The 15,602-nt window shown below is 45.3% G+C and overlaps 1 protein-coding gene across 1 annotated transcript in view; it reads left to right on the top strand.

Annotated features, from left to right (window-relative positions):
* Positions 1 to 485: 485 nt before the first annotated feature.
* Positions 486 to 15,602, top strand: part of CCDC198 (coiled-coil domain containing 198) — a 41,605-nt gene continuing 26,488 nt past the window's right edge. The window contains 2 exon segments of the mRNA XM_030215192.1: positions 486 to 891; positions 9,127 to 9,209. Of these exon segments, the coding sequence (XP_030071052.1) occupies positions 675 to 891; positions 9,127 to 9,209 (300 nt within the window). The 5' untranslated portion in view covers positions 486 to 674.

The following is a 15,602-nucleotide window of genomic DNA, read 5'->3' as shown; positions in this document are numbered from 1 at the left end:
ATTTGAATTTTTTTTTCCTGATTCCCTCTGATTCAATTGTTTTCATTGTCAACTACATAGAAGCTATATTTTGGTCCTTGAGGTATATCAAGCATATGTCCAGCCTGTGGTAAACTGCAGGTTTGAATTTAAGAAGATAGTTTACCTGTTACTTCTTATTGATGCTGATTTGTGTTAATAAAATGAACTTCCTCTTCTTTTCATATGCTCTGGTTCTTTCTCTGCTCTATAACCAATAAACAGAATTTGCGTTATTGTTGTTTCCTTAAGTATCTTTTAAGGAAAACATTTGTTTATTCTCTCTTGTGCTCATACAGTATTATTATGTCAGTTCTTTGGAATTGACCTCCCGGGCTGTGGAAAGACCAGTTTAATGTTCAGCTACTGCCCTTTCTCTACTGAGTGGCTTTCCAAGGTGAATGTTTAACTGGTCATGTGGATCTCAGGCTAGGAGGAGCAGCCTTGTAGAGGAGTTTCCTGGGAAACTGGCTTTTTAGTCACCAGCTAGCTTGAGTGTGCCTGGAGGATGTAGAGCCTGAAGAGAATCTGGAGAGTTTGCAAAGCTAGGGTTACTTTGCAACAGGGCTCAAGAAACAAACCAATACTGAGTCCATGTTCAACGGGAGAACAAATGTAGTTCCTTTCCCTTGGATAATCTACCACAGCCCTGCAGAATGGGGTTGGGTTACTCAAAGACCAGTCACAAAATTACAAAAGTAGCACCATTGCAGAACAGAGATGTACATGTTTCTCTTCATCCAGCCAATTATGGATTTAATGGAAATGTGAATACAAGTTTGTGTTCATTTGAGACAATGGATAAAAGAAGTGCACTGTTTGAGAGACAGCTTCCGCCTCTGAGAGAAACTCTACACAGAAGATGTCCTGAAGGTAAACTGATAGCAAGCTGGGGAAATCAGTGTTTCGGTTACTGTAAGAACTTACGCACTTGTTTTTAACTCTAATGTATAAATATTTTTACAGTATCAATATTATCAATAGAAACTTTGTAAAAACATGATTGAATGAAGGTGGAGTTGTTGTAATAAAGTACATCGTGAAAGGTTACAGTTTGAACACTATGCAGATGTTTAATTCTCTTAAGGTTTTTCAGCTGTGATGGGACTGTTTCAGAAATAAAATTAGGGGACCCTTTTGCCACCCAATCTCTGCTAAGCTTCTGAGGATCCATTCCTTTTCAATCCTGTTCAGAAGGAATGGATCCTCAGAAGCTTAGCGGAGATTGGGTGGCAGAGCCGGTGGTGGGAGGCAGGGCTAGTGGTTGGGAGGCGGGGCTAGTGCTGGGCAGACTTCTATGGTCTGTGCCCTGAAAATGGCAGATACAAATCAAGGTCAGGTATAAACATAAAGTAGCACCTATGAGTTTATCTTGTTGGGCAGACTGGATGGACCGTACAGGTCTTTCTCTGCCATCATCTACTATGTTACTATCGGGCTTATTTTCGAAAGTGATCGCCGGCCATCTTCTGACATAAATTGGGAGATGGCCGGCGATCTCTCAAAAGCGGCAAAATCAGTATAATCGAGCCAGCGAAAGTTCAAGGGGGCATGTCGGCGGCGTAGCAAAGGTGGGACATGGGCGGGCGTGGCTACCAGATAGCCGGCTTCAGCACATAATGAAAAAAAAAAGCGGCGTTAATCAGTATTTCGTCGGGTTTACTTGGTCCTTTTATTTTCATGACCAAGCCTCAAAAAGGTGCCCCAACTCACCAGATGACCACCGGAGGGAATGGGGGATAACCTCCCCGTACTCCCCCAGTGGTCATCAACCCCATCCCACACTAAAAAAAAATAAAAAATAAAAACCTTTTTTGCCAGCCTGTATGCCAGTCTGAAAGGTCATACCCAGCTCCCTGACAGCAGTATGCATGTCCCTGGAACAGTTTTTGTTGGTTGCAGTGGACTTCAGGCAGGCAGACCCAGGTCCACCCCCCCCCCCATCTGTTACACTTGTGGTGGTAATTGTTGAGCCCTCCAACCCCCCCCAAACCCACTGTACCCACATGTAGGTGCCCCCCTTCACCCATAAGGGCTATGGTAGTGGTGTAGAGTTGTGGGGAGTGGGTTTTGGGGGGGATTTGGGGGGCTTAGCACCCAAGGTAAGGGAGCTATGCACCTGGGAGGTATTTGTATATTTTTTACAAATTTTTAGAAGTGCCCCCTAGGGTGCCCGGTTGGTGTCCTAGCATGTCAGGGGGACCAGTGCACTACAAATGCTGGCTCCTCCCACGAGCAAATGCCTTGGATTTAGCCGGGGTTGAGATGGCCGCTTTTAGTTTCCATTATCACTGAAAAACAAAACCGGCCATCTCAAACCCGGTGAACTTTGGCATTTGGTCCAGGGCCAAACCGTATTATCGCAAGAAAAGATGGCCGGCCATCTTTTTCGATAATACGGTTCGGCCAGCTGTTTGCGGCGCCGCCAAAATAGATCACCGGCAATCTATTTCACCGGTGCTGTTCGATTATTCCCCTCCAAGTTACTAAGCTGCGTTAGGTGCCTACATGTATCTAACATAGGGGCCCTTTTATTAAAGGGCTAGTGTGCGGCAACAGGCTTGCTGTACGCCGATCCAGACCTACCGCAGGAGCTCGGTGGTAGTTCCCGCCCCCAGTCTACACCATTTCCAGTGCTACAAAAATATTAGCACCAGTGTTTACCTGGTAGTAATTGGGCAGCACTGTGCACCTCCCGGTTACTTATTTTGATTTTGCTCACACCTTTTTCAGTAGTAGCTCAAGGGGAGTTACATTCAGGTACACTGGACATTTCTCTGTCCCAGGAGGGCTCACAATCTAAGTTTGTACTTGAGGCAATGGAGGGTTAAGTGACTTGCCCAAGATCACAAGGAGCAGCAGCGGGATTTGAATTGGCCACCTCTGGATTGCAAGACTTGTGCTCTAACCACTAGGCCACTCCTCCACTCTAGGTTAGCACAGGAGTCCTTACTGCCACCTCAATGGGTGGCGGTAAATGCTCCCCCCCCCCTCCGAAATGGCCACGCAGCAAGTGGTTCACTCACTGCATGGCCATTACTTTTTGTGAAAAAGACAGCCTTTTACCTACGCAGTAAAAGGGGGCATCAATGCACATCAAAAACACACAATGACGCTAGTGCAGGCCCCCTTTTACCTCAGCTTAGTAGAAGGACCCCATAGTTTAATGTGATGTACTGCGGGATGTACTCGGGTGTCCTGCAGCAACTGCCAAATCTGTTCATGCTAGCCATGTGCTAAAAGTTCTTTTGAGGGGTGCTTCTGGGGAGGAGAGTGGGCATTCCTGTGCTAAACAGTGCAGCTACATTAGCATATACTAACTGGTTAGTGCAGGAATACTGCGTCAGCCCTTACCATCTACAAAATGGGTGGCAGTAAGTGCTCTTGCGGTAATTTTTTAAAATGGCTACGCACTAATGGCAACATTGACGCATGGCAATTAATACTAAAAATAGAATATTGGACATGTTATGGCTGCAGTAAAAATGACCTTAGAGCACGGGAAAGATCTGCCACTTTTTGCTGTAGCTTAGTAAAAGGACCCTGTATTTGAGGAACAACCTAATCAACTATTGTTCTCATCGGCTTACAAATGTGGATAGAGAGGATTATAAATTTCTTATAGAATCCACAATGAGCTTTAGGGATTCATTTTCAAAAGAATGTGCAAAAAGTGACACAAGGGGCACATGGATAACACAAAAATGTTTAAAACCATATAACCAAACAAACAAACAAACAAACAAAAAGCTTAAGTCTGATTTTGCTGAAAGAAAAACGTTTTGAGAGAGGGCATTTTGGGGGCGTGTCGTGGGCGTTGTTATGTGATGTAAATTTTTTTTGCCATAACGATAGCAAAACAATTTCCTTGTGCTGGAAAGAAAAACGTTGTGAATTAGACCTGCTGTAGAAGTGACTTGCTCAAGATCAAACATGTCTTTGGACCCATTTGTGATTTTGCTGAGTTGGAGAGTACAGAGGTGGAATTATTTGTTTGTGAAAAAGAGTGGAGAATTGCTGAGTGGTCTGTACCTTTGTTTCTTGCCTCCTCTGTGTCTCACCTCCTTAAGTCCTTACCAACACCTGCCAGTCCCCCAGCCACACCTGTCCCTTGTTCTGTACCTTGCCCCCTTCCACCACCAAACTCTCAGTCCCCAAACTCCCACACCTCCCATTCAAACTCCCCACCTGTTTGTCTTCAGTCTCTCATTGTTCCTCTGTTTGTCTACTCCCAGTTTGTCACTGTGCTTTGTGTTACAGCTGTTTGTGTGAGGACTGTGTGCTGGTGTTGATAGAGTGAGTGTTGGATGCTGATGCTGGGTGTCACGGTTGTGACTGTATCCCATGCCTACACTCACCTCGCCTCCTGGTGACCAGGCCCTATGGCTGCTGTGGACTGTCTTCTTCCTGTTTCCAAAACATGTTCCAGAGTTCATTCCAGTCCTATTCTGATGTTCCAGCATTCCAGGCTTGCTTTGGGGTTCCGGCAGCCAAGCCTCACTTTGGTGTTTTTTCCCGGCAGCCAAGCCTCATTTTGGTGTTCTTGCAGCCAAGCCATGCTCTGGTGTTTTTGCTGCCAAGCCTCACTCTTACTTGTGACCTCATCTGTAATTGCGTTTATTAAGCACCTGGAAACTTTCAGGCTTGCCTTTGCAACAGAGGTCTTCAGACGAGTTGTCGGCTGTGTGTGTTTGTTGCAGTTCAAGCCCTGCTACTTCTTGTCTTGCCAGTCTTCAATTTCTACTCCAACCCTGCTTGTTCCAGCCCTGCAAGCCTTCAGCTTCAGTTCTAATCCTGCTTGTGCCTGCCCTGTTTGTCTTCAGCTTCAGTTCCTCCACTGTTTGTTCCAACCCTGTCTGCTTTCAGCTTCCATTCCAGCCAAGCCTGTTTGAGAATCCTGAATCCTGTTTGACAATCCAGAATCTGGTTCCAGCCAAGCCCGTTCCAGAATCCAGTTCCAGTCAAGCCAAGCCGGTTCCAGAATCCGGTTCCAGCCAAGCTGTTTCAGAATCCAGTTCCAGCCAAGCCAAGTCCGTTCCAGCATCTGGTTCCATCCAAGCCAAGTCCTTTGCAGAATCCGGTTCCAGCCAAGCCAAGACCGTTCCAGAATCCGGTTGTTCCAGTCCTGCTTATTCCAGCCCTGCTCATCTACTGCTTCAGTTCCCATCCTGCTAGTTCCAGTCCTGCTTGTACCAGCCTGTCTGTGTTCAGCCTCGCTTCCTGTTTGGGTGGTTCACCTGCTGCTGCCGGTCACTGGCAGTGGCCCAAGGGTTCACTACTCCGGACTCCGTGACAGTCTGTGACACTGGGACTCACTGGGTACAGTATGTAGAGGACTGCACAATGGTACTGGGCTTAGTGGGTTGTACCTGTGGTGGTGGGACACTTGCATGTCAATCATGGTTGTGCTGAATGCTATTGGGATACCTGTGATGGGAACTTTGTTCCAGGGGATGCAACATGCTGATTTCGACAAATGCATATGTCACATAACATCCAGTCCCATTAACCCCAGCTATCCCACAAACTAGATCTCTGTGGGCTTGCATTGTTAAAGGGTTATGCACAGATTGTGAACCCCCAGGGGACAGATGGCTACAGAGTGCAATGATGATATAGATGGGCAATCAGGCTTATCCTGTGACTCACAATGCTGCTTCTCTGAACTGTTTTGTCTTATGTCAAGGTTACTGGAGCTACATATGGTGAAAGTGGCATTGTTCAATTCAGCTGGCCACTTTCCCTCAACTCCACAGAGGGACACTGGCAGGGGCATATCTGGCCAAATGACTCGTCTCAGGAATGGCTCCACTCACACATGCCCTACAGCCATGATCTGGGAGAAGGGAATGGAAAGGGAGACTGCAGTCATGTGTGCTTCCCTCCAGTGTGGAACCTGGTAGCAGCATATATGGTAGCAGTTTCCATATACCTTACACCTGTTTCAGGTGCTGGAGTGGTCAATTTAGGTTCAAAGGCTATTGCTGGCTGTGGCAGCCCATTACACATTCCCTGTCACCTTTTTTTTATACATATAGCTACTGGAGGCATGGTCTAATGGTTTGGGGTATAGTGTAGCATCCTGGGGGTAGCAGGTGCAAGTCCCACTGGGCCTTCTTGTGATGCAGGACAATTGGATCCCTCTCAATTTGGCAGTCCTCTGGTGTCCTCTGGTAGAGCACATAAGGAGGAGGTGCCCTGAATGTGGCTACTGAGGGCACTTTGGACAATAAAATAAATATCAAAAATGCCCCTCCTAATATCTTAATTTTGTATTGAGTATTTATAAGAATGAAATAGGATAGGTGGCATAATATTGCTTAGTTAAGCCCAATATAAATGATAACAGAACATAGTTTTATTAATCAAAATGTTTATGTCTTTGTGTGTGTGTTTATTTTAAACACTTCTAACCTGCCTATACACTAAGCGGTTTCAATAAAAACATACATATTAAAATACAAAACAAAAATATCAAAAACAAATCTTCATTGACATACATAACATAAAGTGCTGCCATCACAGCTGTGTTTTTAACATTTTCTTAAATTGGGTCTTTGGGGTATGTGTATGTGTGTGTCTACCCCAATTCAGAAAAGAACTAAAAACATACCTTTCAAAAAATACTAAGACAAATCACACTTATTACTGGTGCAAGCACTATTCTGCTAATGTTATGTAATGTTTATTCGCATTGCCTGCTAACATCACTATGGGGTCCTTTTACTAAGGTGCCCTGAAAAATGGCTTGTGGTAGTGTAGGCGCGGGTTTTGGTGTGCACTGATCCATTTTTCAGCATGCCTGTAAAAAAACTCTTTTTAAAATGTTTGCCGAAAATGGATGTGCGGCAAAATCAAAATGATCAAGACCTTACCGCCAGCCATTGACCTAGTGGTAAAGTCTCAAGCGGTAACTGGGCGGTAATGAACTACATGCACCAAATGCCACTTGGCGTGCATCTGATATGTGCATCCAAAAACAAAACTTATTTTTGGATGCGTACCAAAAATGAAATTACTGCAACAGCTACACAGTAGCCGGACGGTAACTCCATTTGGCGAGCGTAGAGCCTTATGCGGCTTAGTAAAAAAGCCCCAAAGTAAGCCACATTGAACCAAAACTTGTTTTTGGATAACTATGGGATACAAGAATGAATGCAATAAATAAAATAAATAAATAAATAAATAAATATGTATTTGTATGGTTGCATGTATGTATGTGTGTGCCTTTGTATCTTTGTGTGTGTCTGTGTGTCTTTGTGTCTGTTTGTCTATGTATGTGTGCCTTATACACACAGACAGAGAGACAACCAAACACACAGATAGATCCTCCTCAATAGGCATTATCACTTGGGTGAAATGCCCCTAAAAAACTAGAAATTTATCTGGATGTTGTTTTTTTTTTTTTACTTTGTTTAAAAGGAAATGACATTTGGGTAGCTGACACTGGTGTCAGCTAAACACGCTGTGATTGACTGAGAGAGACATCGAGGGGCATAATCGAAAGGGACGTCCAAATAGTTTTGATTTGGGCATCCTTGCATGTCCCGATCCCCGATTTTCTCCGGTGGTGGTCATTTCAGGCACGTCAGAAAAACACATCCAAGAACACCACCGGAGAGAATCAGAGATCGGGACATGCGAGGACGTCCAAATCAAAACTATTTGGACGTCCCTTTCGATTATGCCCCTCCAGATCTATCTCAGCCAATCACAGCGCGTTTAGCTGTTACTGGTGTCAGCTAAACGTGCTGTGATTGGCTGAGTTAGACCTGGAGGGACATAATCGAAAGGGATGTCCAAATAGTTTTGATTTGGACGTCCTTGCACCTCCCGATTCTCTCTGGCAGTTTTCGGGCATGTATGAAAAACACGTCCAAGAGAAGGACGCCCATCACAAAATCTGAAGAAAAAAACCGTCCAAGTGTTCGTCAGGGACATCCTTTTTTTTTTTTTGAGGGAAGGACGTCCAAGTGTTAGGCACTTGAAAGGACGTCCCTGACGAGCACTTGGACTTTTTTTTTTCTTCCGATTTTTGCGATGGACATCCTCCTCTGCATGGGTCCCGCTCACAGCAGCCCCAACGAGAGGTGCAGATCTCCCGTTAGGTTTTCCATGGTGCATGGGGTCGGAAATGGTAGTGCATTGCATCGCATTCACATTATAATGGTAATTAGCTCATTTACATTCCATTTTCGTTAGCTGCTACCGTGACAGGAAAATGGCTCGGAGAACCCTTTTGAGCATGTCCCGGTTTACTACTTGTGCGCTAAACTGGCTAGAACCAGTTTAAAAACCACATTGCTGGCTCGTTAAGTTTAGTGCATCTGGTCCAGAGTGCTTTCTATTTATATATGAATGTACAGTATATACATGTATACATACTTATACCCAGAGCCGTAGCGAGGGGAGCTGACACCCGGGGCGGGTCGCCGCTGTGCACCCCCCCCCCCGGGTGCAGCACGGCACACCCTCCTCCCGCTGGAGCGCACCCCCCCAGAGCGCATACCCCCTCCCCCGGAGCACATACCTGCGGCAAGGGACGGGCGGGAAGGCAAATTCGCCCCGACTGCACGTTGCTGGGGTGTGTCGGCTCCGCGCTGATTCACTGCTCTCTCTGTCCCGGAACAGGAAGTAACCTGTTCCGGGGCAGAGAGGGCAGTGCACCAGTGCGGAGCTGACACCCCCCAGCGGCGTGCACCCGGGGCGGACCGCCCCCCCCCCGCCCCCCTTCCTACGCCACTGCTTATACCTCACCTAGGGAGTATATGTGTGGTATGTATAGAGAAAGAAAATGAAAGGGAGTGAGAGAGAATATTTGTCTGTAAATCAACAATCTCATGCCTCTCTAGGTGAGATAAGTTGTTAAAGTTTAATTTTCGGTAGTTAATAATCATCTGTTTTTCAGGTATGTGCATTGTTTTGCAGGTCTTGCTAGATATGGTATGTTTTTAGCACTCATGTTGCTCTATTACCATTAGGTTAGATTTTATAGTAAAGATAACCTTAAAACACACTTAGTTGATTATTAGAAAATCTCCTTAGTTAACAAGGAATGTAGATTTATGTTAAAAACCACTTTCCTTACTTGTTTTTCAATTCTTCTAGTGCCCAGGGCCATTTCTTATGACATCATGTTGGAAACTGGAGAAACTAGTATTATTAAAAGGCATCCACCTCGAAGACTTCAAGTAAGATCAATTTAAAGGGCTTCATAAGGAGGTTCTTGGATTAAGTGTAAACACCAAAGGCAGATGCACTGTACATCAGAGCTTCTCACACCCATCCTGCAGACCCCACAGACAATCCAGTTTTCCGAATATCCACAAGGAGTATGCATAGTTACATTTGCATACACCAGAGAGTCAACATATGCAAATGTATTTCATGGATATTCATTGTGGATATCCTGAAAGCCCATCAGACAGTGGGGTCTCACAGGACAAGCTTGGGAAACTCAGTTGTAAATGTTTGCAGTTGCATGGATATTGTTTTATGTTTTCCAGAAGAGGTTGCATAGTATCTCAGAGCTGAAAAGGCTGATATAGCATGCACAATAGTACTACCTATAAAATATAGATGAATTTAGAGGAATAGATTTCCACAAAAGAGTATCAACATAAATTCTTCTAACGATTAGGCATAGGAACCACTTTAACAATTAATTATCCAAATCTTGCACTATGAGCCATTTCTTGTAAAACTATCATAGGTAAAATATGCAAAGGGAGGAAAAAGCCACAGCAGACTCTTGTTAAAGCCAGTCTCTTTGGAACAAGGAGTACTTGCTGTCATCATTGGGCAACATCCAGACTCACCTTTCAGGCTCTGCGGCTTCTCTGGACTGCCTCCTCCCTGCACTGATGCCTCTGTTGCCAGTTCCCCTGTGTTCCAAGCAGCACTCTAATGCCCCAGCATTCTAGTCTCATTCCAGGGACTATTCAAGCCTCACTCTGGTGTTTCAGCAGTCTAGCCTCTTCCTGGTGCCCTGCTGCCTCTTTTAGTGTGATCCAAGCCTCATTCCCTGGCACCAGAGACCATAACATCATCAGTGAGGCCCATTTAAGGAACCATAGAACACTCATGTATTGCCTTCACAACGTTTGCTCTTCTGCTGTGAGCAGGGCCGCCGAGAGACTAGGCGGGCCCGGGGCAAGGCCGCCTTGCCTCCGCCCCCTGCCGCTGCCACCCCCCGTCGCTCCCCCCGCCGCTGCAGTCCGCGGTCTCACCTGCCTGCCTCCACGGCTCCGGGCCCCCTGCATTCAAGGTGGCAGTCGCAGATTGCCTCTCTTCTGGTCTTCCCTCCCTGTGTCCCGCCCTCGGCTGATGTAACTTCTGGTTTCCGCGAGGCCGGGACACAGGGAGGGAAGGCCCGAAGGGAGACGATCTGTGACTGCCGCTTCGAATGCAGGGGGCCCGGTGAGACCGGGAACTGCAGTGCTGGCGGCTTGACCCCGGCGCCGGGCCCCCCTTGGAGGTCCGGCCCCGGGGAAGTTTGTCCCCCCTGCCCCCTCCTCTCAGCGTTCCTGGCTGTGAGTTGCTTGGCCCCGGTGCTGTTCCTGAGTTCCAGTCCGCAGTTCTGTTCCTAAGTTTCAGTCTCCTGCTTCTTTTCTGAGGTTCTTCTGCCAGATATCCAGTCTCAAATCCAGTCTGGAGGTGACTGTCTGCCATCCTTGGATTTCCCCTACCTCCAGGGATCAGAGCCAACAACAGCCCAAGGGGTCACTATTGGGACAGACAGAACCATAACACTCCATTATTGCACATACAATTTCATAAATCCAAACCAGTGAAAAACATATACTCAACACTTAGCTTAAATATGTTGAGATATCTTCTGCAATTTTTCCATAGTCGACGATAGCATTCACAGTTTGCAGCCAAGAGTTTGGAGTGTCGAGAAGGCTATTATCCACAGATCCTGAAGCAGAAACACTGGCTATCGTTGACTGTGGAGAAATCGCAGAAGATATCTCAGCACAATTAAGCTAAGTGTTGAGTGCATATTTTTCATTGGTTTGGATTTATGACATTGTACGTGCAATAAGAGAGGTTTTTTTCAGCCAATGATGACAGCAAGTACTCCTTTTGTTCCAAAGACACTGGCTTTAACAGGAGTCTTTTGAGGCTTTTTCCTCCCTTTGCATATTTCTACTGTGATAGTTTTACAAGAAATGGTTCACAGTACAAAATTTGGATGATTAAGAGTTAAAGTGGTTCCTATACCTAATCATCAGAGGAATTTATATTGATACACTTTTATGCACAATAGTACTGACATCTTGCAGGTTTCTGAAGCATTATAACTGTACAGTGATTTTTGGTTTATGTTGTGTGTTTTGTTTGTTCTGTTTATTATATCACGCTCACTGTTTTGTTAACATAATAACATAGTATATGACAACAGATAAAGACCTGTATGGTCTATCAAGTCTGCCCATGAAGGCAGCCAGAGCCTCACCTGCCAGTCCACAGAGGTTACCATCATGATCAAATACAGACACCACAAAGAGGACAGTCATACAATCATGGAAGAGTGGTTTTACAATTTTCATTGCAGCATAGTCACGTTCATTGGCCGTACTTAATCAAGCCAGAAATCCAGTGATGTTGCAACAAAGTTATTGGTAAATTCCCTATGAAGATAAAATCCAAAGGAGCAAACGTAGGGAAGGGCCAATAGTTGACAGAAATTTATCACTGGCTTCTTGCCAGGAAGGCAGAAGTGGTCAGGGCAGCACCCTAATGCAGCACAAAGCTGCAACAGGGTGAAGTCCCACATACTCCAGCATCAATCCAAACCCCGGCACACACTGCAACTGGTGGGAGGCAGTATTGAGGAAAATTAATTGCCGAGATACACTGTAATGTGTAGGGAAGAAGTGGGAACCTACAAGCCTCACGTCAATGGTAGAAAAAATAATGGAGTTGCTGCTGAAGGAAAAGTTTATTAACTTTCTAGAATCCAATGGTTTGCAGGATCCAAGGCAACATGGTTTTACCAAAGGAAAATTCTGCCAAACAAATCTGATTGATTTCTTTGACTGGATGACCAAAGAACTGGATAAAGGACATGCAGTAGATGTAATCTACTTGGATTTCAGTAAAGCCTTTGATACAGTTCCTCATAAATGACTCCTGAATAAGCTAAGGGGAATGAACTTAGGACACCAGATGGTAAGCTGAATTGGAAACTGGATGACCAACAGGCAACAGAGTGTTGTGGTAAATGGAATTTGCTTGGTGGAAAGGAAGGTGAGTAGTGGAGTGCCTCGGGGGTTGTTACTGGGGCTGATTCTGTTTAATATATTTGTGAGGGACATTGCTCAATTTCACTAAAAGGAGCATGCAGGACGTGAAGGGAAGACAGGGCAGGGCAGGCAACGTGGCGTCGCAGGAGACCGGCGTTGGACAACGCTTCAGCTGGCGGGGATTGGGGACAAACAACTGCCAGCAAAGGTATTTGCTGCGGCAGTGGATGGGAAGTAGCAGGGTGGTGGGGGGAGGGGCGGCGAGGTGGTGGGGGGCAGCAGACCAAAATGTGCCCCCCACCTTGGACTCTGGCCCCTTCCCACTGTGAGGTCTGACTATGCTCTTGATTCATGCTATGCTCCCTCGTTCCAAAGCCTAATTTCAATTGAAAGAGACTCGCCTTCTGTGCATTTAAGCCACATAGGTATTTAAACATCTCTGTTATTTCTCACCTTTCCTGCCTTTCTTTCAAAGTACACATATTGAGATCTTTAAATCTGTCCCCATATGCTTTATGACGAAGAACACTGACCATTTTAGTAGCCGCCTTCTGGACCGGTTCCATCCTGTTTATATCTTTTTGAAGGTGCGGTCTCCAGAATTGTACACAATATTCTCAGTGAGATCTCACCATAGTCTCATACACAGATCACCTCCATTCCTCTCCCTATGCACCCAAGCATCCTTCTAACTTTCACAGTTACCTTTTCTCCCAGTTTGGCTACCTTAAGATCATCACATATCATCACACCCAAGTTCCACTCCTCTTTCATACACAAAAGTTCTTCACCCTCTAAACTGTACCATTTCCTTGAGTTTCTGCAGCCCAAATGCATGACCCTGCATTTTTTAGCATTGAGGGGCCCTTTTACTAAGCTGCGTAGGTGTCTATGCGTGCCCAATGCACGTCAGTTTTGAGTTACCACCTGATTACTGTGTGTCCCTCATGGTAATTTTATTTTTGACGCGCGTCCGCTTCGTGCACCAGAAAATAAATTTTATTTTCTGGCGCACGGCAAAAACCTGGCGGTAATCGTCATTCTACACGTGTAGACGATTACCTTATGTTTACCGCATAAGACCTTACTGCTAAGTCAATGGCTGACTGTAAGGTCTCATACCCAAAATGGACGTGTGCAAATTAAAATTTTGCTGCACGTCCATTTTTGGCAAAAAAATTTAAAAGACCTTTTTTACAGGTGCGCTGAAAAATGGATCTCTGCATGCCCAAAACACACGCCTACACTAGCACAGCCCATATTTTGGCGCACCTTAATAAAAGGGCCCTTAAAACTTAGCTGCTAAATTCTGGACCATTTTTCGATCTTCGCTAGATCCTTCCTCATATTATCCAGGCGCTATATAAATGTTCAAATAAAGTAAAAGCATTTGGTAGAACTGAGTTTTAGCATTGTGCTATAAAAAGGGAGTAGGTTCTCCAAATTCTCCTTTTTACCTGGTTTTCAACAGCTAAATAATTCACCAATCTTGCTCATTGTAACCTGCTCAATTTTATACAAACTATAAATTGAGATGTCAGCTCCTGCCATCTAGTGTCAATTTTAGAAAGAACACACAAGATGACTGAAGTGAAATGGACCATATATAGCTATAGATGTATATCATCAAATATGGTGCTGTATTTGTATTATGTTATCATATAGATAGACTAACAGGCTTATTTTGGAAAGAGAAGGGCGCCCATCTTCTGACACAAATCAGGAGATGGGCATCCTTCTCTCAGGGTAGCCCAAATTGGCATAATCGAAAGCCGATTTTGGGCGTCCTCAACTGCTTCCCATCGTGGGGACGACCAAAGTTCACGGGGGCGTGTTGGCACAGTAGCGAAGGCGGGGCTGGGGCGTGATTAAGAGATGGGTGTCCTCGGCCGATAATGGAAAAAAGAAGGGCGTCCCTGACGAGCACTTGGCCTACTATACTTGGTCTATTTTTTCTTGCAACCAAGCCGTGAAAAGGTGTCCAAACTGACCAGATGACCACCGGAGGGAATTGGGGATGACCTTCCATTACTCCTCCAGTGGTCACCAACACCCTCCCACCCTAAAAAAAATACTTAATTTTTTTTTTGCCAGCCTCTATGCCAGCCTCAAATGTCATACCCAGCTCCCTGACAGCAGTATGCAGGTCCCTGGAGCAGTTTTAGTGGGTGCAGTGCACTTCAGCCAGGTGGACCCAGGCCCATCCCCCCCTACTTGTTACACTTGTGGTGGTAAATGTGAGCCCTCCAAAACCCACCCAAAACCCACTGTACCCACATGTAGGTGCCCCCCTTCACCCGTAAGGGCAATGGTAGTGGTGTACAGTTGTGGGGAGTGGGGTTTGGGGGGCTCAGCACCCAAGGTAAGGGAGCTATGCACCTGGGAGCAATTTGTGAAGTCCACTACAGTGCCTCCTAGGGTGCCCGGTTGGTGTCCTGGCATGTGAGGGGGACCAGTGCACTATGAATGCTGGCTCCTCCCACGACCAAAGGACTTGGATTAGGTCGTTTTTGAGATGGGCGTCCTCGGTTTCCATTATGGCTAAAAACCGGGGACGACCATCTCTAAGGTCGACCATCTCTAAGGTTGAGATTTGGGTGTCCCCGACCGTATTATTGAAATGAAAGATGTACGCCCATCTTGTTTTGATAATATGGGTTTCCCTGCCCCTTCGCGGGGCTGTCCTGAGAGGACGCCCTCATAAAAACTTGGGCACCCCATTTGATTATGCCACTCCACATATACCACTGAGGGAGTGTAGATCATCATTCTTTCTTAATTAATATTTACCTGAAGGGACATGTACTAAAAATAATTTTTTGGTTCGTTTTTGGATCAGTTTCATTTCATTCAGTTCATTCATATTTGAGATACCAGATACCAATCTTTTAATTTATTCTATTCGTTTCCATTAAAGGCAATGGGTAAAGCAATTTTGAACTCTACCAGTGGGGTTTTCCATCCAGTTTTCATTAAATGAAGGAGGTATTGGTAGGGATTTTAATGTTAATATACAATGTACCACATCGAGGACTAGGATAGACAGTAGACACTGAAGAGCCAGTCACTTTTCAGTGTTTGTGGATCCATAGAATCTGACAGACTTTTTTTTACATAAAAATCAACCTTTAATAAATGTACTGACCTCACACAACAGTATGAATAACTTTGTAACTTCTATCATCAAGTTGGTTTTACAATTTTTCTCCCCACCTCCCTCCCAACCTTTATGTTTCAACAATTTTTTATTGATGAGTCAGGAGTTACAATACAACCTTTAAATTTAACTGAAATCACACTAGAGAACATGACCTAATCATGTATAAAGAGCAG

Source organism: Microcaecilia unicolor, chromosome 9 (genome assembly GCF_901765095.1).
Source record: "Microcaecilia unicolor chromosome 9, aMicUni1.1, whole genome shotgun sequence".
Taxonomy (NCBI): domain Eukaryota; kingdom Metazoa; phylum Chordata; class Amphibia; order Gymnophiona; family Siphonopidae; genus Microcaecilia; species Microcaecilia unicolor.
Note: the sequence above shows the minus strand (reverse complement) of the source record. Positions and strands in the feature narration are given on the sequence as shown.